Source organism: Phascolarctos cinereus, unplaced genomic scaffold (genome assembly GCF_003287225.1).
Source record: "Phascolarctos cinereus isolate Bilbo 61053 unplaced genomic scaffold, phaCin_HiC Scaffold_9;HRSCAF=440, whole genome shotgun sequence".
Lineage (NCBI taxonomy): Eukaryota > Metazoa > Chordata > Mammalia > Diprotodontia > Phascolarctidae > Phascolarctos > Phascolarctos cinereus.
The window spans coordinates 149,047,539-149,074,249 of record NW_027556402.1 but is presented as its reverse complement, the minus strand read 5'-3'; the positions used below and the strand labels follow the sequence as shown (position 1 = coordinate 149,074,249).

The window sequence follows — 26,711 nt, the reverse complement described above, 5'->3', positions numbered from 1 at the left end:
ACTTCTCCTGTGATTTTGGTTCCCCAGCTCATGCTCAAAGTTTTGTTTCTAATCAATCCCTCAGCTGAAATTTTTCTAACCTGATTTGGTCATAAGTCAGTTGCCATTTTAGGATTTTCACGAAAGGGTGGACTTTTAAAAAGCTAAACTTAAAGGAATTTTGGCAATAATTAAATTAGCCACAAGCCTTCTTGATTAACCCCAAACCCAGATCCCACTGTTTTGTGTAGACAAAGATTTTCTGTTATAAGGAAACATTTTCTGATATTTACATTGGTTCAGCAGTGAACTGGAACAGATCAAGTTGCATGACAGTGAAGCAAGGGCAGACAGAAAGGAAACCCTTTAATGGAAAAACCGTCCTTAGACCACGGAACATGAACAGAAACTCCACTAAGGAACAGCATGGAGAGTCCTGACATTGTGAATGCAAAACAGCTAAGAACTTTCAGGGAATGGGATGATGAGCTGAAGAAATCACCAAATAAGATGATAAGAAAACGTTGTGTTAAATGCTGGATTTTTCACTTATTTATTTATTTAGCAAGGCAATTGGAGTTAAGTGACTTGCCTCAGGTCGAAGAAAAATGTGCCCACAGAGCAAAGATCAAGTGATTCCGATGAGGAAATGCCTGAGGTGGCCTAGTTCTAACTGATTTGACTTTAAAAGGCTGTGTAGGCCCCTTCTTTAGAACTCCTATGATGTCATAACACTTTACAGGTGGGTATAATACATAAATTAGTGAATGAGTTTAGTTATTTAACCTGTTAGTGACCTAATTTAAACTCTTAGTAAAAATTTAGAGCAGAGGTTCTTAATCTTTCTTGTATTGTGGACCCCTTTGGCTGTCTGGAGAACTCCATGGACCTTTCCTCAGAATAATGTTTTTAAGTAATCAAAGGGAATGCTAAATTTCAGTTAGAGATTAGTAAAAATAAAAGTGTAATTTTTTCCCTGTCCAAGTTCATGGATCCTCTGAAATGTGTCAATGGACAATCCCTGCTTTAGAGCATTCAGTCAGTCAGTCAATAAATCTTTATTAAGCACCTACTATGTGCCAGGCAATGCCCTAAGAAGTAGGGATAAAAAGAAAGCAAAAGACAGTTCTTGCTTTCAAGGAACTAAGTCTAATGTCAAAGGCAACACGTGAACAACTATGTACAAAGTATATATGGGCTATATTGGAAATAAGAGGGAAGGCATTAGAATTAAGGAATCAGGAAAGGCTTCTTGTAGAAGGTGAGATCTTGTTTAGGGCTTTAAGGAATCCAGAGAAATCAGAAGTAGAGATGAGGAAGGAGAGAGTTCTAGGCCTGTGGGACAGCCAATGTTGAGAGATGGAGTATGTTGTTTGAGGAACAGCAAGGTCAGTGTCGCTGGATTGAAGAATACACGGAGGGGAATAAGGTGTAAAAAGCCTGGAAAGAAGGAAAGAGCCAGGTTTTCAAGGGCTTTGAGTGCCAAACAGAGGTTTTTATATTTGATCCTGAAGATGATGGGAATACAATGCAGGGACGGAGTTTATTGATTTGGATGTAATGTGGTCAGCCCTGCATTTTAGCACGATCACTGACAGCTAAATAGAGGATGAACTGGAATGAGGAAAGCCTTATGACAGGGAGACCAACCAAGAGGCCATGGCAATAGTCCAGACGTGAGAGTATGACTAATATCACCTAGCAGAAAATAGAGTGATGGGTTAATGAAACACAAAGCTAGTAAGCCTTAGCGAAAAGAGAAAAATATGGCAACCTACCAAACCACAGAGCAGGTCTGGTGGTCTATGAGGCCCCTAAGTAGGAAGAGCCTTGGGGAATTTGGGAGCTATATGAAGACTGTGGACACCTGAGAGAATCTCCAAAAAGGAATGAGAAATCACTAAAAGGACTTTCTCTTCCTAAGACACTCTATTCTGTCTATGGCCAGCCCTGAGCTCTAGGGACCCTGATCATCTCTGCACTTGGAGAAGGACGATTCATTTCTTTCATAAAAAATAGCCAGTACAAGCCATATGTTTCTTCTTTCCTATTCTCCCTGTCTTCATCTATTCCCCTCCCTAATGTTCATTGCATATATTTTTTCTCTAAGTTCCCTTCCAGCTGTAAAATTCTATTATTTACAAGTTCTACCCTGTAGTGTCATCAGAGGGAAATTACTCTTCTTGAAAAAGGGTGGGAATTAAGGTGCTTAGAGATAGTCATTTTTCCAAGGTCACATAGCTAAGAACAGAGTTAGGAATTGGAGTTTGGAAGAAGCCCCTAGGCTTCTGACTCCTAGGTTAGTGCTCTTTCCGTTGCCCTGGAAGAAGTTAGTAGATGAACTCTAATCCCATTTCTACTAAGAAGTGCCAATGTAACCTGAGTTAGACAGGTTGCCTAATTGCCACTTCATTTCGTTCATCAAATGAAACTTGGACTATATGACAGTTAAGGTTCCTTCCTAAATCTGAAAATCAGAAAAGGAAGTCGTTATCTTTTAGGTGAAAATTACTAGACCCTTGGAAGGAGCATTACAGATTATCTAGTAGCCCAAACTCCCTTACAATTCATGGAATCACGGAAAAGGGAAGAACTTCTTCCACTCCCCTAATGTGAAGGTAGACATCTACATTGATACTTCTTAACCACCTCCTCAGGGGTTTTCTTTTTCTTTTTCTTTTTTAGGCAATTGGAGCTAAGTGACTTGCCCAGGGTCCTACAGCTAGTAAGTATTGTGTTTGGTCTGAGGCCAGATTTGAACTCAGGTCCTCCTGACTTCAGGGCCGGTGCTCTAGCCACTGCACCAACCTAGCTGCCCCCCTCATGGGTTTTCAATAATTTTTCCTCTTTGGAAGCCCAGACCATTGGTCTCTACCACCCACTCTCAGTCCTTGCCATTCTCTCCAGAGCTCCAGGACATTTCCCGTGAAAGCAAGAAGACAACTAATCTGATCTGTTTTATTTTTCATGTGCTAAATAGAATGTTAGAAAATATTCTACCTAGAGGTAATATGATCACCTGGAGACAGAGACCCAGTCCTAGTTGGCTTACCCAGGAAAGTGGCTCTAAGGAAAGGAAAAAGCTTTCTGAGACTGGTAAGGCCTAGTGGCAGTATCTTTCAAATCATACCCTATAGACAGTTCCCTTCTCTTTTCAAACCTACTGTCTCCCTGTCTGGGATCAATAACTTGAGTTTCTCTTAGTTTGACAGGGTGTCTTGAAAACAGTAAAAAAACCCCAAAAAACACTCAGCACTTGTGTTGGGAAATACGTATATGTGGCTATCTCCGTAATATTTCTTGGTACCATTACAGGAACAAACATATTTTATTCAGAAGAGAATGGAGTCATATCTAGGTATAACCCATGACAGAAGTGAAACTCTTTTTTTCTCATCCTAGAATCATATCAAAAAAGTGGAGATGATAGTGGGTGATCATCAAGTCTGTTTTCCACAGAATAAAAAATGTATTTAAAAATATATCCCTGACAAGTCCCATATTCCTCATTCTATTTGTTATTGTTATTAATAATAATAATAGCTAGCATTTATATAGCACTTTAAGGCTTGCAAAGAGCTTTTTAAATATTATAAAATTTTATCCTCACAACAACTCGGGGAAGTAGGTGTGATCATTATCCCCATTTTACAGATAAAGAAAGTGAGGCAAACAGAGGTTAGAAGTGACTCATCCAGAATCACACAGCTAGTAAGTGTCTCAGGCCAGAACTGAATTGGGGACTTCCTGACTCCGGGCCCAATACATTACCCACAGCGCTTTCTGGCTATTATACATATCAATGATATTATTAATTATATTCACTATGTGTCATGCTTCACTATCAAGGTCACAGGATAAGCATAGGGTTAGAACTAAAAAGAAGCTTCAACCTTCTTATCAATCACACAAGCTTTTATTAAGTGCCTACCACATCCCAGGCATCCTGTCAGGTTCTGGGCACTGAAAGAAAAAACGTCCTCCCTGTCCTACAGGCACTTACATTCTATAAGAAGATGCTGTGTTAAGGACTAGGCCTACGATTTAATTGAGGAAATTCAGTCTACCGGAGCAGGTCAGCTCTTTGTCTACAACTTCTAGCTTCTTAGAGAGTTGCCTAGACCATGGAGAGGTTAAATGACTTACTTGGTCTAGGGGCACACAGCCAGTATGTGTCAGAAGTGACAAGTCAACACTTGCTCCTTGAAAGGAAAGCTATAGCAGATCTGGACAGGATGCTAAAGTGCAGGAATATCACCTGGCTGTCACAGGTCCACAGAAGTCAAAGCTACGGCTTTTTCCAGTAGCAACATTTGATTGTGAGAGTTGGACTATAAGGACAGCTGAGCACCGCAGAACTGAGGCTTTCGAGTTGTGGTGCTAAGGAAGACTTGAGAGTCCCTTGGAAAGCAAGGAGATCAAATCAGTCAATAATTAAAGAAATTAATTCAGGTATTCACTGGAAGGTAAATATTTAAGCTGAAGTTTAAATACTTTGGCCACATAATGAGAAGACGGGATTCTTTGGAAAAGACCTTGATGTTGGGAAAGATTGAGGGCAAAAGCGGCAGAGGATGAGATGAATAGTGTCATGGAAGCAACAAACGTGAACTTGGACAGACTTTGAGAGATAGCGAAGGATAGAAGATCCTGGTGTGCTATGGTCCGTGGGGTCACAAAGAGTCGGACAGGGCTGAATGACAACTTCCTAGCTCTGAGACCAGTTCCCTACCCACTACCCCACAGCTGCTGTCTGGATTTTATAAATCATACAATGTAGTTTTGGGGAAAGAAGGTACTATCAGCTGGGATGATGAGGAAAGAGGTGCTATTAGAGCTGGAACTTGGAAAGAACCTAAGGATTCTAAAAGTTCAATCCATTTTTTCACTTACAAGGAAACAGAGGCCCAGAGAGCCTGTTTTCCCAAAGTCACAAAAGTAGTAAACAGCAGAACCACAATTCAAACCTACATCTTTTAATTGAGATAAAGTTTTCATGATTTCACAAAAGAGTAGAGAGGCACCAAGGAGCATTGGCTTTTGAGTCTGAGCTTCTGGATTTAAATTCTGTTTCTGACCTTATTCTCAACTTGACCTTGAGCAAATCATTTAACCTCTCTGAGAACTCAGTTTGCCTACCTCTAGAATGAGGGGGTTGGACTGAATGACCTCTGAGATCTCTGTGCCCTTCCAGCTTTACATTAATGGTCCTATGTCACAACTTCCCCTGGGGCAGCTAGGTGGTGCAGTGAATAGAGGGCCAGACCTGGAGTCAGGAAGACTCATTTTTGTGAGTTCAAATTTGGCCTCAGACGCTTACTGGCTGTGTGACCCTGGGCAAGTCACTTAACCCAGTTTGCCTCAGTTTCCTCATCTGAAAATGAGCCGGAGAAGGAAATGGCAAACCATTCCAGTATCTTTGCTAAGAAAACCCCAAGTGGGGCCGTGAAGAGTCGGACACAACTGAAACAACTGAATGGCAGCAAGCTTCCTCATTTCCTCACTTGAACCCCAAAATGAAGGGGTTCAACTTCTGAGGTCCCTTCCATCTCTTTGATCTAGGATGTTGTGGCCCTAAGGCCTGTCCTTGTTGGTTGGCCTTTGACTTTTTATTAACTAGGCCCTGTAGACTTGGTCATATAGGAGTTGAAAATTTAAAACAAAAAAGGGATGTATGTCTTCCCCATTCTTGAAGTATTCTGATTATCATAGGGATCACATTAATGTTGCAAATGAAAATATTCACAGGTGCACTTGGCAAAAATAAGATATTAAATAATAATACCACCTTATATAGATCTAGTACTTCCAAGATGCTTTCATTTGGTTTATGTTTTCTTCATACCGTCTTTGAGATATGGGCAATGGGTATGTACTTCATTTGGGTACATTAGCCCCATTCTACAGTGGGGAAAAGGGCAGGAAGTTTGCCTGGTTACACACTGAGAGGCAGGATTGGAAATAGGCCTCTTGACTTCCAGGCCTCTTTCTACGAAATATGGTTCCAAAAATGAACATTTTTTTCTCTAACATATTCGGACCTTAAGATGCTCCAGTGATTTTCTTCCAAGTTCTTAACAGTAAATACCTTAAAATTATGGAGAGGCAAATGATTTTTTTTTTAGGCAACTGGGGTTAAGTGACTTGCCCAGGGTCACACAGCTAGTAAGTGTCAAGTGTTTAGTCTGAGGACAGATTTGAACTCAGGTCCTCCTGACTTCAGGGCTGGTGCTCTATTCACTGAGCCATCTAGCTGCCCCAATTTTTAAAATTATATAATATACACATGTGTGTACATGTGTATATACACCGTCAAGACACTATCAGGAGACACCCTGTTTTCCAGAGCTAAGGCCCAGCTGTGCCCTGAACTTGGCATAACAACATCCTTTGCCCTCACCCTCTGGATGATCTCAGCCACAGCAAAATTCCAGAAATGTTTCGTATAATTATTGTATTGCTTTGACCAGCACCAGGTGTTCTCTGCGCTTGGACAAGCACCTGTAGTACCTGTGTTTCAGTCATGAAGTCCTGCTATGAATCAAACTTGTCCTGTTGTTGCTCTTACCCCTCTCTGTCAGGGCTACAGCTCACTGCATAGCCACTGGTATGAGTATTGATCCCCACACTGCCTTGGGTCCCCTCAATGGGAGCAGGGCCCTGGAATATGTGTCTAGATCCCCTCCTTGCTTCTAAGCCATTTCCCTCACTTCAAAATTAAGCTTCTGTTTGATTCCTGACTCTCTTGTCTCTAGCCTGTTCTCTTTGGCTCTGGCCATCTACATGTTAGAGGCTGGTTCGGTCTGGTTGACCCCCCCCACACACACACACATACACACACACACAAGAGTTAACCTTGACATGTCACTGGTCAACCACTCAAGACAAATACTTCATGCCAATACATCAGTGAAGATACATTATTGAAAACAATGGCAAAATGTCTTACTTACAGGTGGAAAGAATCATTGTTGATTGAGCTTTCTTGTAGATGTACACAAATCAGTCTTCAGTTATTCAGTTATATCTGAATCACAGAGCCATATACACACATTCCCCCTTTTAACTGAAAACAGAGCTCACTCAAGCTGTCTGTCGCAGGCAAAAACTAACCCCACCTACCTTCCTGCTGTAAAAACCTCAAAGAAGGGTAGATGCATGCAAAGTGTAGGGATGACGATTTAATGGTCTACATCAGGGGTGGGGAAGCTGCGGCCTTGAGGCCACATGTGGCCTTCTAGGTCCTTGACTGAGTCCTAGTTTTACAGAGCAAATCCTTTTATTAAGGGGATTCATTCTGTGAAGTTTGGATTCAGTCAAAGGGCCACACTTGAGGACCTAGAGGGTCACATGTGGCCTCGAGGCCACAGATTCCCTATCCCTGGTCTACATAAAACAGTTTAATAAATTTATATCTGTACATCTCTATCTCTAGAAGAGTATACTTCTCAGTTCTCCAATGACCATGGATAGCTCCCCACTATCCAATGGAATTACATGGAACATTAGAATAAAAGAGCTAGAAAGGACTTCAGAGGTCAATCCCCTTATTTGACAGATGAAGAAATGAGGCACAGAGCTAAAGTGACTTGCCCAAGGTCACACAAATGGTAGAAGTACCAGTTTTCCTGAAATCCATTCCAGTGCTCTTTCCACAACATCAGTTTTAAGATGCAGGATGAAATGGGGAAGTGTTAGTTTCTTTAAGTAAAAAACTTTAAGCAATCTAGCAACATGCTTACAGCATACCCATTAAGTAATGAAACTAAGCCAGGTCTGGGTTCTACAAACCTTAAAGACTTGAATCTAAAGGAAAATTCTGATGAGTTCATCTTGCCTTCCAGTTAGAGGTCACTTTGATCTGTTTCCTTAGCTTTTCCCTAGCCCACACAATACACACCTCTCAATGAATCAAATTTTGGAGACAAAACAAACCATAAGGATAATCTGGTCCAATGATGTCAAACTCAAATAGAAATAGGGGCCCCTGATCCCCATACATAAGGATCCCTGTGGGCTGCATATTAGTTTCAAAATATAATGTAACCTATGTTTTGTTGTATTTTTATTATGTTAAATATTTCCTAATTACATTTTAACCTGGTTTGGGTAGCTCTTGGGACTGCTGAAGCCAGTGTGTTGAACACTCCTGATCTAGTCTAATCCTCTCATTTTATAGAAAAAAAAACTGCAGCCCATTGAAATTTACCTAAGGTGGAACTAGAACGAGAATCCAGTTTTTTACTCTGAGATCAGAATTCTTTTCACTAACCAATCTGCTTTTGTTTCTTTCATTTCCTTCCTTGCTTTTCAATCTAATACTTAAAAAGCCCTGTTAACCTCTGAAGGACAGCATGGGATAATGAAAGAACACTGGACCAATATTTACAGCCCCTGGTTCTAGTCTTGATTCTGATGCTAATGCATGGTGTTACCCTGAGCAAGTCTTCATTTCTTTGGGTTTCAGTTTTCTCATCTGTAAAGTAACAGTGTTAGAATTTTTGATCCCCGAAGGTCCTTTTCCAATACAAGATTCTAGGGTTATATATGGAGATTGGCTTCTAGAGAAAACACTTAGCAATTTCTATTCACTTAACTTGAAAGAATCAGAATACCAACATGAGGGGAATCCTTTAAGGATGACTAATGTAAATATGGACAACAGCTTTGTACCTACCATCCCCATTAGTGTCAGGCCTATTTCTTCCTTTCCAGTCACTTCCTCATTAGTATTCTGTGTAAATTTTTCCATATTGTTATTTTAGCCTTAAAAGATAACATTAGCTATTTAAAGACCACTGGGTGAAAATACTGAAAAATAAAATATGGTAAGATGCATTTAAAGGCAATTCCATTGAAAAACTAACCAGGACTTCTTTCTAATGAAATGACATTTTATGATAGAAATATTCCCTATGCTAATAAATACTTCCTCAAAGTTCAACGAAGGAATGTGGAAGAAAAGAAAATATTAGCTATGTCCAATTTAAAGATTGCCTTATATTCCATGTTTTTTAAAGTGCTCTCATGCAAACAGAAAGATGAAACTTCCTAGATGCATTGATGACCAAGTCTAGATGTTAATTAGGGAAACTCTTTTTTCTTGAACATTTTTCTTTACATTTTAAAATTCATGAACTGTCTCTTATGTCCTGCCTAATATTTAAATGGAATTGCTTTTAAGTACACTTTATCTTCTTACATTTTTCTGTGTTTTCACCCAGGAGTCTTTAAACATTTAGTTAATGTTACCTACTATCATCCTTTTTTCTTATGTAGCTTATTGCAGGTAAAAGGAAAAATAAGTAAATGGAAAGACATCGTCCCTCTCCCCCACCCAGTTCCTGGAAGAGCTCATGATTTTGGTGGGGAGACAAGAACATAGCTACAGAACATTGTGATACAGACTTTTCACTTGCTTCAATTGCCAAATGAATTCTGCTGATCACTAGTACATGGAAGCCATCTATAAAATGATGGGGTTGGACAAAGTATGTTGATCCCAATAGAGAGACCTCACTTTTACTCCAGATCTGGTTTCCTCAAAACTTAAGCATATCATACAAACAGTGTAATTTCTCAGCACATATTTACATGTTTTTCCTTTCAAAGAGAGCTCAAGTTAGGGGTATAATATAAATGGAAAGAGTTTTGGATTTAGAGTCAAAAGACTTGAGTTGAACACCCTGTTCTGTTACTAACTCACTGAATGACCTGAAGATATTGGATTAGATAAAATGTTCTTAATCCTTTTTCTTTTGGACCCTTTAACAGTTTGATGAAGCCTACAGACCCCTTCTTAGAATATTTTTATTGTTAATAATAATAGCTAGCATTTATGTAGTGCTTTAAGGTTTATAAAATGCTTTATGAATATTGTCTCATTTTATCCTCACAACAACCTGGAAGGTAGCTGCTATTATTATCCTCATTTTACAGAGGAAGAAACTGAGGCAGACAGATATTAAGTGACTTGCCCAGGGTCACATAGCTAGTGAGTACCTGGGGTAGGATTTAGACTCAGGTCTTCTTGTCTCTACATCTAGCACTCTATCCACTCGATACCATCTACATGCCTTTAAATCATGTTAAAAAAATAATACCAAGACCTAGCCTACTTGTAGAGCTTATATCAGATTTCATGCCATCTTGAAGAAGAAGGAGCAGAAAATTTAAAACTCAAAAGCTTTTGGAAGTGATTGTTGAAAACGAAAAATAAATAATTTTTTTTAAATTAAAAAAAAGACTTAGCCTAGTCCTCCATTGTCTTACCTCCCTATAGTCCCCCTGCCACTTCCCACCCTTAATCCTATCTAGGCTCCATTCTCCTGTGGCCACATGGTCCAGGTCCCTGGTGTTCTGTTATCTCACAGTCACCCCAGGCCACTCCCATCTAGATCTTCCTTAGACCCCAACTCCAGTCACCCCAGACTACTTGGACACTACTAGATCCCTCCCACAGTCTTTCTGTATATAAGGTCCATCTGGCCCCCATTAAGGTGCTCAGATTCCTTATGAGTCTGGCCAATATGGCAGATCTTTAATAAACCTTGTTTTGGGCTGAAAGAAGGCTTCTGTCAAGTTCATTCAAGTAGGATCCGTGTGTTATGATTTTTGGGGTCCCAGCACCCCTAAACCTCAACACTGCCTCACACACTTACTGTTTGTGTGATATTAGGCAAGTTACTTAGCCTCACTTTGCTCCTCTGCAAAATGGGGATGATAGTAGCACTTGCCTCAAGGTTGTTACAAGGATCAAGTGAAATAATGTCTAGGAAGTGCTTTGTAAACTTAAAGTGCTACATAAATGTTAGCTATTATTTTTCATTATAATTACTTGAGAGCCAATTTTCATTTTTACATGTTAATAAAAGAAGAGTCTCAGAAAAAATAATACAAAGGACTAAAAAGGAAACCAATTATGCTGAAAAACAGCTATAAAAATATATTTTTTTTAAAGTTCATAGATCCCAGGTTAAGAATTCCTGGGCTAGATGAACTCTAAAGTGTCTTCCAATGCTAACATTCTGAATTCTATTTGTGGGCAGTTTAGATTTAGACAAATAAAGTATTTGTAATAGAACATAAATAAGGATTATACTCTCTACCATATTATCATATCATATCAATCATATTATTGGTTGCCTTGAAACCACTTTTGATATTATCAGATGCTTATCTTATTTCCTTTTTACAACACCAACTTAGCATCTAATACTTGACCTTTTCCCTCTGAAATTTATTTCATTCCCTTGAATGAAAGGGAGAAAATAAAGGAGGAAAACAACAAATAAGAAATAAGGGAGGGAGGGAGGAAGAAAAGAGAAAGGTAGAGGGAGAAATGAGAGAGATTTACAAAAAATGTCACAAACAGTAGTTAGGGACAGCTGAGTTTCTGGGGAAAAGAAGACCTGAGAAGCAAAAATGCTTTTAGATTAAAAAAAAAAAAAGAACAAAACAATAAAGAGCCATTATGCATATAAATCCAGAGGCCTCAGTGGGAATCTGTGCAGGGATCCCAGCATGTGACAGCATGACCCTTTTAAGCAGCATGTCAACACATAAATATCAGACAAAAAGGGACATATGGTCAGAGCACACACCAGGCATGGCAGACTGTTAAAGCGTTATACTTTTTTCTCAGTTTGAATTGATCCCGCTTTTGCTGCTTCCTACTTATGTGACATTGAGCAGGGGTTGGACTAGATCCAACTTGGAGACTGTATTTCAGTATAGTTGGTTTCCTTTGTAATCCCATGTATCTTATTTTATGCATTTAAAAACATGGTTTGAGGGGTCCATAGGCTTCACAAAGGCTGCCAAAAGGCTGGCATAACAGAGGTTTATTAATAACTCTTGCACTAGATCACTGAGGTCACTTTCAGTTCTAAATCGCTGTGGTCTTGTGATTCTGTCTTCCTGATTCCTCTGCTTTGTTATGTTTTGTATTAAGATTCTGACTGTAGAGTAACATGCCACTGTATGTGATTTTGGTGGGGAGATAAGAACACAGCTAGAACATCCTGACACAGATTTTCCACTTGCTTTGATTGCCAAATGAATGCTGCTGATCACTAGTACATGGTAGCCATCTGTAAAATGGTGGGGTTGGACAAGGTATGTTGATCCCAATGGAGACTACACTTTTACTCCAGATGATAATTCTCACTCATATTATTTTCTTTCTGAACTTCATCTGCATCCCTTGCTTCTCTTCTCTTCCTCCAAATTCATAACCATCACTTTCTGACTCTTCTAGAGCTTCTATTCTTGCCTATTTAATATCAACTGGATGATATGATATTCTGGGTTTCAAAGGGTGGTCATTTAGAGCCACAAATCAGTCATGCTCTAGGAGTATCCAACAGATCAGAGCATCCTTCAAAATGCTTAATACAGGAGTAGTTAATGGCTTAAGAGTTAGATGAGTCTCTAGAGATCTTTTAATTGAACTCTCCAAATCCCTCTGTCCACTTCTTAGATAACTGAGGAGGGTTAACTGACTTCCCCAAGGTCACATAGACAATAAATAGCAGAACAGGAGTTAGAACTCAGACCTTTCAAAACAATTCAACATTAACTAAACACTTAACTGTGCAGGATATTGTGCTAGGTGCTAATCCACAGATAAATATGACAGTTCATGTCCTCAAGGGGCTTATAACTTATTAGGCAAGTATGACATGTAGAGGAAAAAAAAGAGTATGATACAAGGTAGAGAGTGAGATCTTGACAAAGGACTCCAGCTAGGGTTGAGGGTGGGGAGGACTGCTCAGGGAAAGCTCAATAGAGTAAGTGGCACCTGAACCTAGTATTGAAGGAAGCTAAGGACTATGAAAGGCAAAAATGAGGATGGACATGGCATGTCAAATTCAGGGAACAAGTAGTCCAATTTGGCTAGACCTGGATTATATAAGGATTAATATAAAATAAGGCAAAAAGGTAGTGTGTTAGAGCCATTGTGATATAGCCTCTTTGGCTGTATTATTGACGGCTCTGACCATCCTCTTGCACTCAGTCCTAGACATCTCACTCTGGGCCTTGGGCCTTCCACTGATAGCATGTAAGCTGTTTGAGAGGAGGGATGATTTCATTTTTTCCCCTTTTATCTCTAGCACATAGCACAAGACTTGGCCCAGAGTAGGCACTTTATAAGCCTGTTGATTAGAGTTAAAACACACCTTGATTATTATTATTATTTTATCCACAAGTCGTCTGTCTCTTTTGGGAAAACCACCATTAGGTCCCTAAGCTGCTGTGATGGACTGGGAGAGTTACTGATGAGTCATGTGGAGATACCCAGCAGGCAGCTAGTGATACAGGACTGGGGGAAAAAAACAACAACAAGGAAGGAAACAATATATGCTAAGTGCTGAGGATACAAACACAAGCAAAAGACATTCCCTGCCCTCAAGGGGCTTATATTCTTTTTATTATTTTTTTTTTAGGCAGTTGGGATTAAATGACTTGCCCAGGGTCACACAGCTAGTAGGTGTCAAATGTTTGGTCTGAGGCTGGATTTGAACTCAGGTCCTCCTGACTTCAGGGCCAGTGCTTTATCCATTATGCCATGTAGCTGCCCCAAAGGGCTTATGTTCTAATGGGAGAAGACCAACACTTTTTTTTCAGCCAAAGACAAGGTTTATTAGAACATTGTCATAGTGGGCAGACTCTTAAGGAGTCTGAACATGAGTAAGCAGTGGCTAGATTATAAGAATCTCAGCAGTGGCTAGATTTTAAGAATCTAAGCAATGGCGAGATTATAAGAATCTCAGCGACAAACATTTTATTAGGTGAAGATTGAAGCTCGGGAGAGAGACTGGGTTGGGGAGAGTGTTAGATAGACGTGTGTGTGTGCGTGCATGTGTGTGTGTGAGAGAGAGAGAGAGAGAGAGAGAGAGAGAAAGAGAAGAGAGAGAGAGAGAGAGAGAGAGAGAGAGAGAGAGAGAGCGAGAGCATCAACTGTCTGGAATTGATAATTGAACTCAAGGAAGCATATGAGATAAGCAAGGGAGAGAACGTAGAAAGAAGAGAATAGGGTTCAGGACAAAAACCAGAGTTAAAACTGTGCTTCAAGAGTAAGACATGGATGAGAAACAGACAAAAGAGAATGAGAAGGCACAGGCAGATAGGTAGGAAAAAACCATAGGAGAGAACCATGCCATAGAAATCAAGGAAAACAGTACCCTGGAGGAGGGAGTGGTGGACTAGTTTCAGGTTAACACACAGAGTTAACAAGGCTGGGAAACATAAAGATGAGAAAAGGCTATCAGATTTAGCAATAACGAGATCATTGGCAGTCTTGGCCTCAGCTGAAGGGTGAGGTTGGAAAGTGATTTAAGAGTGTGGAATGAAGAAGCAGAAATAGCAAATATAGAGGCCTGTAAGAATTTAGCAGTAAAAGGGAGAAAAGATATAGGATAAAAGCAGAAGGGATGGCAGAGACAAAGGAAAGGCCCTTCAGGGCAGGGATCACCAAGTCTTCTCTCTCTTTGTATCTCTCACAATGCTTAGCCAGAATAGAAACCCAGGAAACAGTAGATGATGTTAATAATGCTACTTTCACTTGTGCTTCCAGGGGAAAAGGGAGAAATGGTACATCTTGGGGGCAGGGAAAAGAAGTGAATGCATTGAAACTGTAAAAAGAAATTCATTTGGTTTTAAATCACAAGAGAACTCACATTTCTTATAAATATATAACTTTATGTATATGTATATATTTACAGTACATACAGCATGTGAATCATTTGGATTGTGATACACGTAATACTTCAATGGACCTGTGATCTTACCAATTTGGATAGCCCCTTCCACAGTGGAGACTGCAACCTATTCGTACCTTTTCATCCCGTTCCTCTCTAGTTCACATCCTCCCACTGAATTTTCTCGTAGGGTCTCACCCAACACTCTAGAGCCTTCTTCTAGACCTCTTGGCACTGAAGGGAGGCCAACAGAGTGTAAAGATTACCCATTCCTCATTCTTGCTATGTGATTGGTCCACCTCCTTTTCCAATCTCACATCTCTTTGAAAACATTCTTTGCAACTCTTCAGTCACACTATGTTGCTGCCTACATGCCTACTATGTGCCCCTCCATTGCATTCAGATGAAACGCAATATTAATTCTTTGAAGAATGGATTAATCCATTACTTGTAGCCATACAACATCACCTAAGTATTGAAGAATGCTTAATAATATTGAAAATGACCCCAACGATGGTGACTTACAGGAATTGGGCCCTTTCCTCTTTCCCTGCCTGTTTTCAAGATGGGGCCCTGGGCTCCAGGTCTGAGAAAGCCATGAGTAGAGAAGCTGCTAGGGCATTCCTCTAGCTCATGGCACCATTTCTATTCCTGTCTGATCCTGAACCTCCATTGTTACCATCGGCACCATTGGCTTCTTCCAACTGACACAGCAACGCTTCACCCCGGAAGTGTGAGTCTTTGACTTTCTGTAGTTTGTAGTTCCTATTTGTGAAGCTGTTATCATAACTAGAGAATAAGCCATGCTTTTGGTGCTGTGGACACTCCTCAAGTAAAGGCCTAGAGTGCTTCTGGAATGAACCAGATAAGCTGTTTATCCATGTGCAAAATAAATTAAAAGTTCTGCACAAGGCACCATTGTTCCTTGTGCTCTGGCATTAGGGATCTGCCAGTTATAGCACCATTTATCTTCCAAAAGGTTCTTCACATTCTGCTAGTTCATCTATTGTGTGCAGCAATTCTTCAAATGAAGGTCTTCCCTCTGGTTTCTGTGTCAAAAATAATAATAATATTTTGATACTTAAATACATTCTAAGGCTAATTTATCTTTGCTTGAGTTGTATAACGTAACATGCTAACAGTGCAGCCCTCAATACCTACAACATGCTCAATCTTTTAACTGTCTTTTAACTAACTCCCTGCCTCCATCCCTTTCCCTCCTTTAATCCCTTCTGCATACCACAGTCAGGCCAATAATCCCAAAACACCACTTGCATCATTTCAGTTGAATGACTCCCTCCTGCCACCCAGGTCAAGTTTCTCTCCTCCAATCCGTCCTGCATAGAACAGGTATCAGCTAGGCAATTCCCAAATATTTACTGGCAGATGTTCTATAATACCAAGAACTAATCTATGTATTTTGGGGGCTAGAGAAATACTCCAGCCAGCTACCTACCATGTTGCCCAACCGGTTTGGGACCATACCTGGGACCAAGTGATTCCCAGAATGGTATGGGAAATCAACCCAACTCCCTATTTCTTGGACAAAGTCCTATTCTTATAAAGTGGCATCCCTGGAGGAGTGAGAATACTCCTACAGGCATGAATTACTCCCAGAGTACCCTGCTGGTTGAAAGTGTGTCCCAGCTCCCTATAGCAAGCATATCTAAGTAGGGAGTGAGGTAGTAGCCCTGAATCAGAGCTGAGTTAATTGTTTACTTCTTCCAGAGGTAGCATAGCAATGTGGATAGAGTGACTGGGCTTAGAGTCCAGATCTGAGTTCGAATTCCACTTTTGATACTTAATAGCTATATGACCCTGAACAAGTCCCTAAGACTTATCTACTACTAAGTCACAGATAGTTGGTGGAAAAGGGTTATGGGACTAAGAATTGCCCATTCTAAGTCATAGCCAAAGTAATCTTCCCCACTGGTGCTCACAGTTGATGATAAATACTTGAAATTCACCTGGACAGGCTACGAGAAATTACTAAACGTATACCAGCAGAATAGCCTGTGAAATGAGGAGTCCCTACCACCCACAAAACCTCAACCCCAACTGAATCTTTCTAGAGAATTAAAACAGATATATAGCAGGAAAACATACCTCATGCCAACAACTCAGCATCACTTCATAAACATATCTGGAAGCCAACTTCGGCCGGTAAAGCCTGTGGCCACGACTAACCATCGTTACCACCTCAAAGTTGGCATTTTTCTCAAAAGGCATTCGACCCTCGGTGAATATTTCCCACATTAACACACCTGGAAATTGACACAAATCACCAAGTTACCTTTGGGCATTCATTTCCTTTCACAAAATGGTCTTGAAGAAACTTTGAAGAAGGTGCTCACCAAATGACCAGACATCTGACTTGCTGCTAAATCGACAGTAATTAAAAACTTCTGGTGGACACCACTTCACTGGAAACTTAGCACCTGAAGAGCTGGTGTACTGGTCATCCAGGACGTATCTAAAATGAACACATCAAGAACTTACACTCCATATTCAGTTCTGAGCAATGACAGCGTGTGATCTTGTGATTTGATTGGAGGTGCTAATTGAATACGTAGCATTATGGCAATATGTATGTGTTTTATAGAAAGCATCTAGCACACAGAAAAAGAACGCTAGAATAAAAGTCGGAAGGCCTTGTGTCTAAAGACTCTTAAGTCTTGGCTCTGCTACTAATTGGTGACCTTTGGCAGGTAAATTATATCAAGATCCTCTGGGCCTCAATGTCCTCATTTGTCAAATGAGGGAATTATAATAGATGATCTCTCAAGTTCCTTCCAACTCTAAGATTAAATGTTTCTAATACTAGGATAAGATAAACATATGCCTCCAGAAGAAGCACTCGAGACTTAGCCTTTTAAGCAGATTTCTATGAAAATAACATTATAATGAGGTCTCAGGAGAGAAAGGGGCTTCAAAGCATTTAATGAGATATACTACCACCTAGTGGTTCAGGGTGGTTAGCAGCATAAGGTAGATTCATAATTAAAGGACATTTATAACTGAGTACAATAATTAACCTCCCGTGGTACTTGGGAAGACATCTGATCTGTGAAGACATTTCTTATGATTATTGATTCTACCAACTAGCAAAATCCTTTTCTTCTTCCCTGCATTCTCCATCACACTGCACATAGCAGTTGTTCCAAATCTTCATTTCTCAAGCTGCTTCTCTCTCAGGAGAACCTCACCTCATACATGAATGAGAAAATAGAAATCATCCATTATGAGCTCCCTCTTCTCTTCTACTTCATGTCCTCCACCCCAAATCCTCTATATCATCCCTTCATTTTTCCTGCTCTGCTCTAGCCTTTGATGAAGAGGTGGCCCTTCACCCTAGCCAAGACCAACTTCTCTACAAGAATCTTTGATCCCATCCTCAACACTTCTCCTCCAAGAGTTTGCTAGTTTATCCACTCCTCTCCCCATCTTGCTCATCTCCAATCTTCCCTTATTTACTGGCTCTTTGCCTACAGACATATCCGCTTTCCCCCCATCCTTTAGAAGTTTTCATTTGACCTTTCCTTCTGCTCAAGCTATAGGACTCTCTCTCTCTCTCTCTCTCTCTCTCTCTCTCTCTCTCTCTCTCTCTCTCTCTCTCTCTCTATATATATATATATACACACACACACACACACACACACACACACACACACACACACACACACACACACACATATAATGTACGGATAGATATAGATATATGACCTTATCTGATCATGATAGCAATGCTATAAAAAGGTGGAAGTTATAATTTCCGTCTTACAAATGAGAAAATTGAGGCTGAACAGCTTTCCCAAAGACTCACAGTTAATAACTCAACAGAAAAAAAGTACAGAAACAGAGGTCTTCTGATTCCAAGTGAAATGAATAATCATCATCATAATAATAGCATTTATATAGTGCTTAAGTTTTGCAAAATTCTTTACAATTTAACTCATTTGATGCATACTCCAGTGTTCTTTCTATCAAATACCACTGTTAAGTGTGTTTTGTATTTCCTAGTAAAAAAGATGTTCTCATACCAAATTTTATTTAGAGAAAATATAGAGAAAACATCATTCAAACTCACTCCTACCTTGCCATTCCAAAGTCAGACACTTTCACAACTCCTGACTCATTCACTAAACAATTCCTGGCAGCCTGTGAAACAAAAGCATGATGCTATATTAGTTAAAAAGAAACCTGTAATAAAACCTACCATGAAAATTCATGGTAATTTCAGCTCTACTTGGTATAGCCCAAAGTTTGCCAAAAGGGAAAAAGCATGATAGACATTTGGCATAAAGACTGGTCACAGAACTATACCTGATAAGTAACATTCAATTGGTAAATCATAAATGCAGAATTTGACTCTTACTTTATCACCTTCCTCAGGTTTCAATATCCAACCTAGTGCTATGTCAGGCAGTCAGCCAAGGCTCTTTCCTTCCAACATTATTTTCCTTATATTGTCAGATCCTTCTACTGTGATTGTACCTTGAGGGCTAGGTCTACAGAACTCTATGGATTGATTCTTGGAAGTATGATAGCCGAGCTACAGACAGGTGGTTCATTCCTTTGCTCACTGTGCCTCATTGTGACTAACCACAACGTGGTTGAAACAACCACCCCAGCTCCAAGGCTGTCAAATCGAGAGCACTAGGTGAAACCAATCTGCATTTAATCATCATCATGTTGTCAGTGCAAGTTTAAATGAGAAATCAATGCTGGTTCTTCTAATTTATATTTATCTGCCCACTCCATGGGCATGATAAGATCTAATGAAGTAGTCATCAAAAGATGTGCTGGAGAAGAAGCATGTGTGTGGTACAGCATTGGATTTGGGAGTCACACATGGAGTTGAATCCCACCTCAGGGACCAAATAGCCTCATCACCTTACGCCAGTCACTTTGCTTTTCTGGGCCATAATTGGGGAAGGGGTGGACTTAACAAGGTCCCTTCTGGCTCTAAATCTCTGACCCTATGAGTTTCACTAGATGTGCTACAAATTCTAGATGTTACATGATTGCAGACAAAAGAAAATTTATAAGCAATTTTAACATAAGTTTTCCTTAACAAGCATACATAGTATGGTAAGTAGAACATTTTCTGAATAAACAAAACTTGCCTATTACATGTATGCACTAACATCAAAACACTTGCAAAGAACCTAACAAATATGACATCTCTTAAGGAAAAGAAAATGTGTACCTTAAAGTTTCCATTTACTCTCATAGTGTTGCCAACTTAAATACTCATTGTGTAGATTCCTTACAACAAAGAATACTTTGCCATGAACAAAAACAGTTTGAGAATCATTGAAAGAAGGAAATAGCTTGGTTAAAAGGTGTAGAGAGAATATCGATTAATACCGCTAACCAGTCAATGTTAAAACTGGGGCAGAATAGGTCAATCTAATCTCCCAAGTTTTCAGAGGAGGAAACTAAGTCTCAGGATGGGTCGATGATCTGCCTAAAGTAACCGAGCAGCTAGTCAGCAGCAGATCAGGAACTTGAATGCACGCCTCCTGTTTCCACGTCTGCTGTTCCTTCCCATACAACAATCCATTTCCATGAAGCTTTTTCTTTGCATTTTCTTATTTCCAAACATAGTTCTTTTTCTCTGGACTGACGACAGCAACTTGAACCTCAACTGAAAGGAATCCTTGTAAAGCTCTGCTTAGTTAATAGAACTGAAGGCAAGTGCAGAGGAGTGGCTTGTTGGGATTAGGTGCCCATTGTCAACAGGGGGCTTGGTCTAAGACACAAGATGCTATAGGATGACTAAGCTTTTTGCGTCTGTTAGGTGATGTTCATATCCATCCTTCTTGTCCTTTAGGACCAGGAAGTGTCTGGTGCTCTCAGTCCCAAATTTCTCACAGAAGGGTTCATCATCCACATTTCTCACTGTATTTCTCTCCCCCCATGTAACAAAAGGTGAAGATTAAAAAAAATTTCTGAAAAACTAAACTACACACCAAAAAACTTATACGTAGTAACCCACATCCATGGTCTTCTATTTCTGCAAAGATGTGGGGGAAGGTGTCATATTATAACTCTTCTTTGGGATTAAGTTTGGTCGTTATAAATTAAAGTGCTGAGCTTTTTAAAAAATTTTCTCATTTCATTTCTTTCTTTATATCTTTTATTTTTAATTCATGGAATAAAACAAGCATTTCTATAACATAGGACAATAAAAAAGATGATTGCATGAAATTGCAAATCTGCTATTCACAACTTGCTATTCCTTTCAGGTATACAACAAAATTATCAAGTAAGTTTCTTTTTTTGTTTGTTTGTTTGTTTTGATTATTCTTCCTTCCACTGACATTGAATACTGTTGTAGGCATTGTGTATGCTTTCCTGGTTTTGCCTACTTCACTTTGGATCAGGTTCATATAAGTCTTCCCATGTTTGGCTTGTTCATTATTTCATACTTCTCAACAATCTTCCATCATAAGCATGTATCACAGTTTGTTTAGCCATTCCCCAAATAATGGGTATCTATTCTTTCTAGTTCTTTGTTACCCCAAAAAGTACTGCTATAAGTATTCTGATCTACATTTCAAGAGTCCTTGAAATTAGAACATATTTTTCTTTTTTTATTAATTTATTTTGATTGATCAATGATCACTTCCATATGCTTTTGAGTTTAAATTTTTTTTCTTTTTTTTTTTTTAGGCAATTGGGGTTAAGTGACTTGCCCAGGGTCACACATCTAGTAAGTGTCAAGTGTTTGGTCTGAGGCTGGATTTGAACTCAGGTCCTCCTGACGTCAGGGCCGGTGCTCTATCCACTGCGCCACCTAGCTGCCCCAAGTTGAAAATTTTTCTCCCCCTTCCTCCCCACTACCCTCTTCAAGACGACGCACAATCTGATATAGGCTATACATATACATACATTCCTATTAAACATATTTTCATATTAGTGATGTTGTAAGTAAGAATTAAAACCAAGAGGAGGAACCACCAGAAAGAGGAAACAAAACTCAACAGAAGAGAAAAAAAAATAGCAAGTAGTATGCTTAGATCTGCATTCAAATTCCATAGTTCTCTCTTTGGATGTGGACAGCATTTTCCATCACTAGGCATCTGGAGATGTCTTAGACCCTTGTATTGCTGAAAAGGGTTAAGTTTATCAATATTAGCCATCATACAACGTGGCTGTTATTGTGTACAATGTTCTCTTGGTTCTGCTCACTTCACTCAGCATCAGTTCATGCAAGTCTTTCCAGCTGCTCATCATTTCTTATGGAACACTAGTATTCCATCACATTCATACACCACAATTTGTTCAACCATTCCCCAATTGATAGGTATCCCCTCAATTTCCATTCTTGGCCACCACAAAAAAAGTTGCTATAAATATTTTTGTAGATGTGGGTCCTTTTCCCTTTTTTATGATCTCTTTGGGATACAGACCAAGAAGTGGTATTGCTGGGTCAAAGAGTATGCGAATTTTTATAGCCCTTTGGGCGTAGTTCCAAGTTGCTCTCCAAAATGGTTGGATCATTTCACAACTCCACCAACAATGCATTAGTATTCCAATTTCCCCACATCTTCTCTGACATTTATCATTTTCCTGTTTTGTCATGTTAGCAAATCTGATAGGTGTGATGTGGTACCTCAAAGCTGTTTTAATTTGCATTTCTCTAATCAACAGTGATTTAGAGCATTTTTTCACATGACTATAGATAGCTTTAATTTCTTCATCAGAAGATGCCTGTTCATGTCCTTTGACCATTTATCAACTAGGGAATGTTGGTCATTTCTTATTATAGCAAACCTAGTACTTCTTTTACAGCTTCCACCTGTTTTTCCTAGTTCTAACCTGTAGGTCCAAGCAAAACATGTCTATACTCTTTTCAACATGACCACCTTTCAAATATCTATAGATAAATATCATTGTCTCAAGTTTTCTCTTCTTGAGAAATACCATATGGTCCCTAAGGATAGGGCCTTGGTTATCTTTTTTTTCTTTTTGAATTTTTATTGATATCTTTTGTTCTTATATCACATTCATTATGAGTATATGCCTGCCCCATCTGCCCCACTCATCAAGACATTCCTAGGAACAAAAAAATCATAAAGAAAAAAAAGAAGTAATTCAGGAATATTAATCAACTCATGAACTGAGACTAAATCTTTCATTATTTAGCTTTGTCAACCTTTAGTGCCTACCAGAGTGCCCTGAATAATAGGTATTCAATAAATGTTTGACAAATGGAATGTTTTTTCCTTCTTATGTCTATGAATCGTACCAGGAAGGAACAGTTCTTTCTGTTACTAAATTACTCCCTGTCTAGACAGCTTTGGTTTGCAAGCATATACTTATTTTTCATTAGTGTATGAACTTCAAAAAGAGGAAGAACATTAGTTCAAAGGATTAAACATGATAACCAGATGTGCTTCATTTAACCTGATTGTGGATCCAGAGGAAATTGACATCAATCTCCAAACGGGATCAAATATTAGCGAGACAATTGCAGCTCTGGAATAAGCAGAAAGTTCTAGTTCAGAGATCACAGTATCTCCTTATCCCTGAGAGTCAGGAACAAGACCATCTGAGGCTCTTAAAGAGAAATAAAGGAATAAGAGGAAGAATGTAGAGTAATAGGTAAGGAGGAAGGTGAAAGGAAATGAGGAGAGGAAAGGAAAGAAGGAAAGAAAGAGAGATAGGGCATGGATTCTTAACCTGGGTTTCAATGACCCCCAGTGGGTCCATGGATAGGGTTCAGGGAGTCTGTGAACTTGGATGGAGAAAAAAATTACATGTTTATGTCAATATGGTTGATTTCCTTTGTAATGTTCAATATGTTTTATGCATTTAAAAGCGTTAGTCTGAGAAAAAGTCCATAAGATTCAGCAAATCGCTACGACCTCAAAAAAGTCTGAGATCTCCCCAGAGACATGTGGGCAGGAAGGGAGAAGAAGAGTGAGCATGAGACAGTGAGAATGAAACCAAGAAGCAGAGTGGTAGTGTGTGCCTCAACAACTGCTTCAGAGCCACTGAATGGCATCTGTGCTACAGGCCATCTACAGATTCCTAAAAATAACAGTGAAACCTCATCTGAGATTTTTTTTTAGGAGAAAAAGAGCTCTCTATGTGTTTCACAAGACTCAAGAGGTAGAAGGAGACCATATGCAACCTCTTTAAGTCATTCAGCCCTGAGTCCTAACTCAGAAAAATTTGTTTTCAAAGAACTTGGTAAATAAAACTTAAACACAAAGATGGAAAACAGAAGGAAAGGAGTGATGAAAAGTTAGGCTATTAAGACACCACTGCCTTGAAAGACTGGAGAACTCTGATCAATTCAGTGACCAACTATAATTCCAGAAATGAAGCATACTACTCATAAAGATTTTTGGATGTAGCCAGTGTGGGAGTTTGTCTTGCTTGGCTATGCCTATTTGTTATAAGGGCTTTTGATTTTTTTTTTAACTACAGGGGTGTGGAAAGAAGTGGGAGAGACAAAAGAAAAGAGGTTTACTCAATCTTTTTTCAAATGCACAAAAAATAAAACAGAAGACCAGAAAGAATTACCCAGAAGACAAGCAAGGCATTTTTTGAAAGTTAGATGTTCAATTAATCATGTACTTAAAAAGAAAAGCAAGCTGTACATAATAGAGATTTGATGTTTCATATACAATCTTCTTATTCCTTTCTACTAAGTATAAGGAAATGCCTGCTTTGTTGGGTGTTTGTTGACTTCAGAATAAAAATAAAATTTTAACATGTTTAAAAAAAAACACAAAAAAAGAAAAAAAAATACACCACTGCCCACAACTATTTCTAATGAATTATTTCCAAGTAAAAAACTCTTGTAGAACTAATAACTTTACAGTTCCACCACTAATTCTGAATCCTAAGTTGTAAGGTGCAAGAGTATTGAGGATAAGCTTAGCAATGGATGCTGTGAATGCTGGCTAAGGAGCAGCCCAGCTAAGTTTGGAGATACTCATCTCCAGAAAGTTTGGCTGAGAAGCTGACATAAAATTACCAGATCTCTGTGGATGAAACTGTTCCTCTCCAGGTACTCCATTCCTTCACATACATCCTGACACATGCTTAGTAGAACATCTCTACTGAAATGACCATGTCTTTGTCGAAGGTAGTTCAGAAGACAACCACATTCCATAAACTCCGTAACAATGTAAATAGGCCTTTGCTGAGTGCACACACCATAAAGCTGAACTAATTTGGGGTGAGTTAGCTTCCTAGAAAGGCAGAAATCAAAAAAAGTTATTGCATGAAAATTCTTCTGCACCAACAGACACATGTAGCAGAGCCAAAAGAGTCCGAGACTCACATCATCACTTTGGCTTCTTCAATGAAGTCTTCCTCACACATCGCGCCTTCTCGAATAGCTTTGATTGCCACCTTGTACTGGGCCCGCCATTTGCCAAGCCTGACTACCCCAAATAGTCCACTTCCCAATTCCCTCATAAAGGTCAGCTCTGAGGGGTTGATCTCCCATTTCTCTGTATGAAAAAGAAAGAAGTTATTAAAATTTGAGAACCACAGTATAGCATTACTGTGGGCAAAAATGGAACCATAGGATCATAGATTTTGAGCTAGAAGATCTTTAGGAACCATGGAGCCCAACCCTACCATTTTACAGATGAAAAAACTGAGAGTTCAGGCAGGGTCACACAGCAAGTTAGTGTTTGCAAGATTTGAATTCAGATGTTCCTGATTCCAAGCTGAATACTATGTCTATCATGCCATCTAGCTGAACTCTGAATGAACACAAGTACTTCCCAAACAGGACAGAACAGCAGCTAATTTTGTCAAACAAAATAAAACTATATCCCCACTATGTACAGTTAGGTGGTACAGTGAATAGAGCACTGGACTTGAAGTCAGGAAGATCTGAGGTCAAATTTACTAGCTGTGTGACCCTGGGCAAGTCACTTAACCTCTATTTGCCTCAGTTCCTCATCTGTAAAATGAGAATACGCTGGAGAAGGAAATGGCAAACTACTCCAGCGTCTTTGCCAAGAAAACCCCATGGACAAAAAGTCTATGGGGACATATAGAGACAGACATAACCAAACAACTGAAAAATAAATGTGAATTTATACTGAATATACACTGAGTTAGGTGCTGGGGACACATGGATGAAAAATGATAGTTCCTACCCTCAAGGAGCTTCTAAATAAGATGATTAACTTAATAAATAGCTTTTCCTTCATATATCTGTGAGCAAACAATATAACAGTGACAGCACAGACATTGCATTAATTTGTATAAAGTCTAACCTGATACTAGTATTTAACATTCTCAAAGAAGAAAAAAGTTTGCTTTATTATAAAAATAAGAAACAAGTAATAGCAAATTCATGCCTATAAAGTGAATTCATATTGGTAAGTGCAATTCATAGTTGCAGGTAAGAAATCTTTTAAAAACTCTTGCTCTGTATGTATTAAAATTTTAAACTTCAGTCTCACTGTTTGGAATTTTTTACACCTTGAGTTTGTTCTGTGATTAGTTGCCCTAAAGAAGTATAAAGAGAAATATTACCATAACTGAACCCTGCAGTTGTTGGTACATTCTTCCCTTTCACACTTACTGGGTACCGCAGCCTGGTGACAAGCCCTTAACGTTAGAAAAAAAAATATTAAAATGGAACATTTAATACTAACCCTCTTTATTACCTTACATTATCACTATAAATTCATCTATTCCATTTATTCATTTATGTATTTGCTGAGAAATAATATAGTATAATGCTAGACAAAGTCCAAAGGTTTGGGTTCAAGTCATGACTGCCTGGCTAGTCAAGTCACAACTTCTCTGCACTTAACTACCTCATCTTTAAGTGAGGTCAATATTATCTGCATTTTTTCACAAAGTCCTACTTCAACACCTCACTAGAAAGTGAAGGTGACCCTGGATTTCTAAGGCTAGGCTGGCAAAATTCACACTCTGGCAAGACCTACAAAGCTGCAAAGGTTTTGAGAATAAACTTAGTAGTGGATACCATGAATGCTGGCTAAAGACCAGCCTAGCTAAGTTTGGAGATACTCATCA

The 26,711-nt window shown here is 39.2% G+C and overlaps 2 protein-coding genes across 4 annotated transcripts in view; both read right to left on the bottom strand.

Annotated features, from left to right (window-relative positions):
* TXK (TXK tyrosine kinase) overlaps positions 1 to 7,068 on the bottom strand; it is a 56,152-nt gene extending 49,084 nt beyond the window's left edge. The window contains exon 1 of the mRNA XM_078148176.1: positions 6,933 to 7,068. Within this exon, the coding sequence (XP_078004302.1) occupies positions 6,933 to 6,948 (16 nt within the window). The 5' untranslated portion in view covers positions 6,949 to 7,068. The remainder of the gene's footprint in view (positions 1 to 6,932) is intronic.
* A 7,593-nt stretch (positions 7,069 to 14,661) lies between these two features.
* TEC (tec protein tyrosine kinase) overlaps positions 14,662 to 26,711 on the bottom strand; it is a 114,812-nt gene continuing 102,762 nt past the window's right edge. For 2 of the 3 annotated variants that reach the window (XM_020990491.2, XM_078148713.1), the window contains 7 exons: positions 26,202 to 26,276; positions 24,988 to 25,159; positions 24,679 to 24,895; positions 18,775 to 18,839; positions 17,036 to 17,154; positions 16,788 to 16,945; positions 14,662 to 15,730 (listed from right to left, as the gene is read on the bottom strand). In XM_020990491.2, the coding sequence (XP_020846150.1) occupies positions 15,647 to 15,730; positions 16,788 to 16,945; positions 17,036 to 17,154; positions 18,775 to 18,839; positions 24,679 to 24,895; positions 24,988 to 25,159; positions 26,202 to 26,276 (890 nt within the window). In that variant the 3' untranslated portion in view covers positions 14,662 to 15,646. The remainder of the gene's footprint in view (positions 15,731 to 16,787; positions 16,946 to 17,035; positions 17,155 to 18,774; positions 18,840 to 24,678; positions 24,896 to 24,987; positions 25,160 to 26,201; positions 26,277 to 26,711) is intronic. The other variant, XM_020990486.2, reaches the window with a different exon arrangement.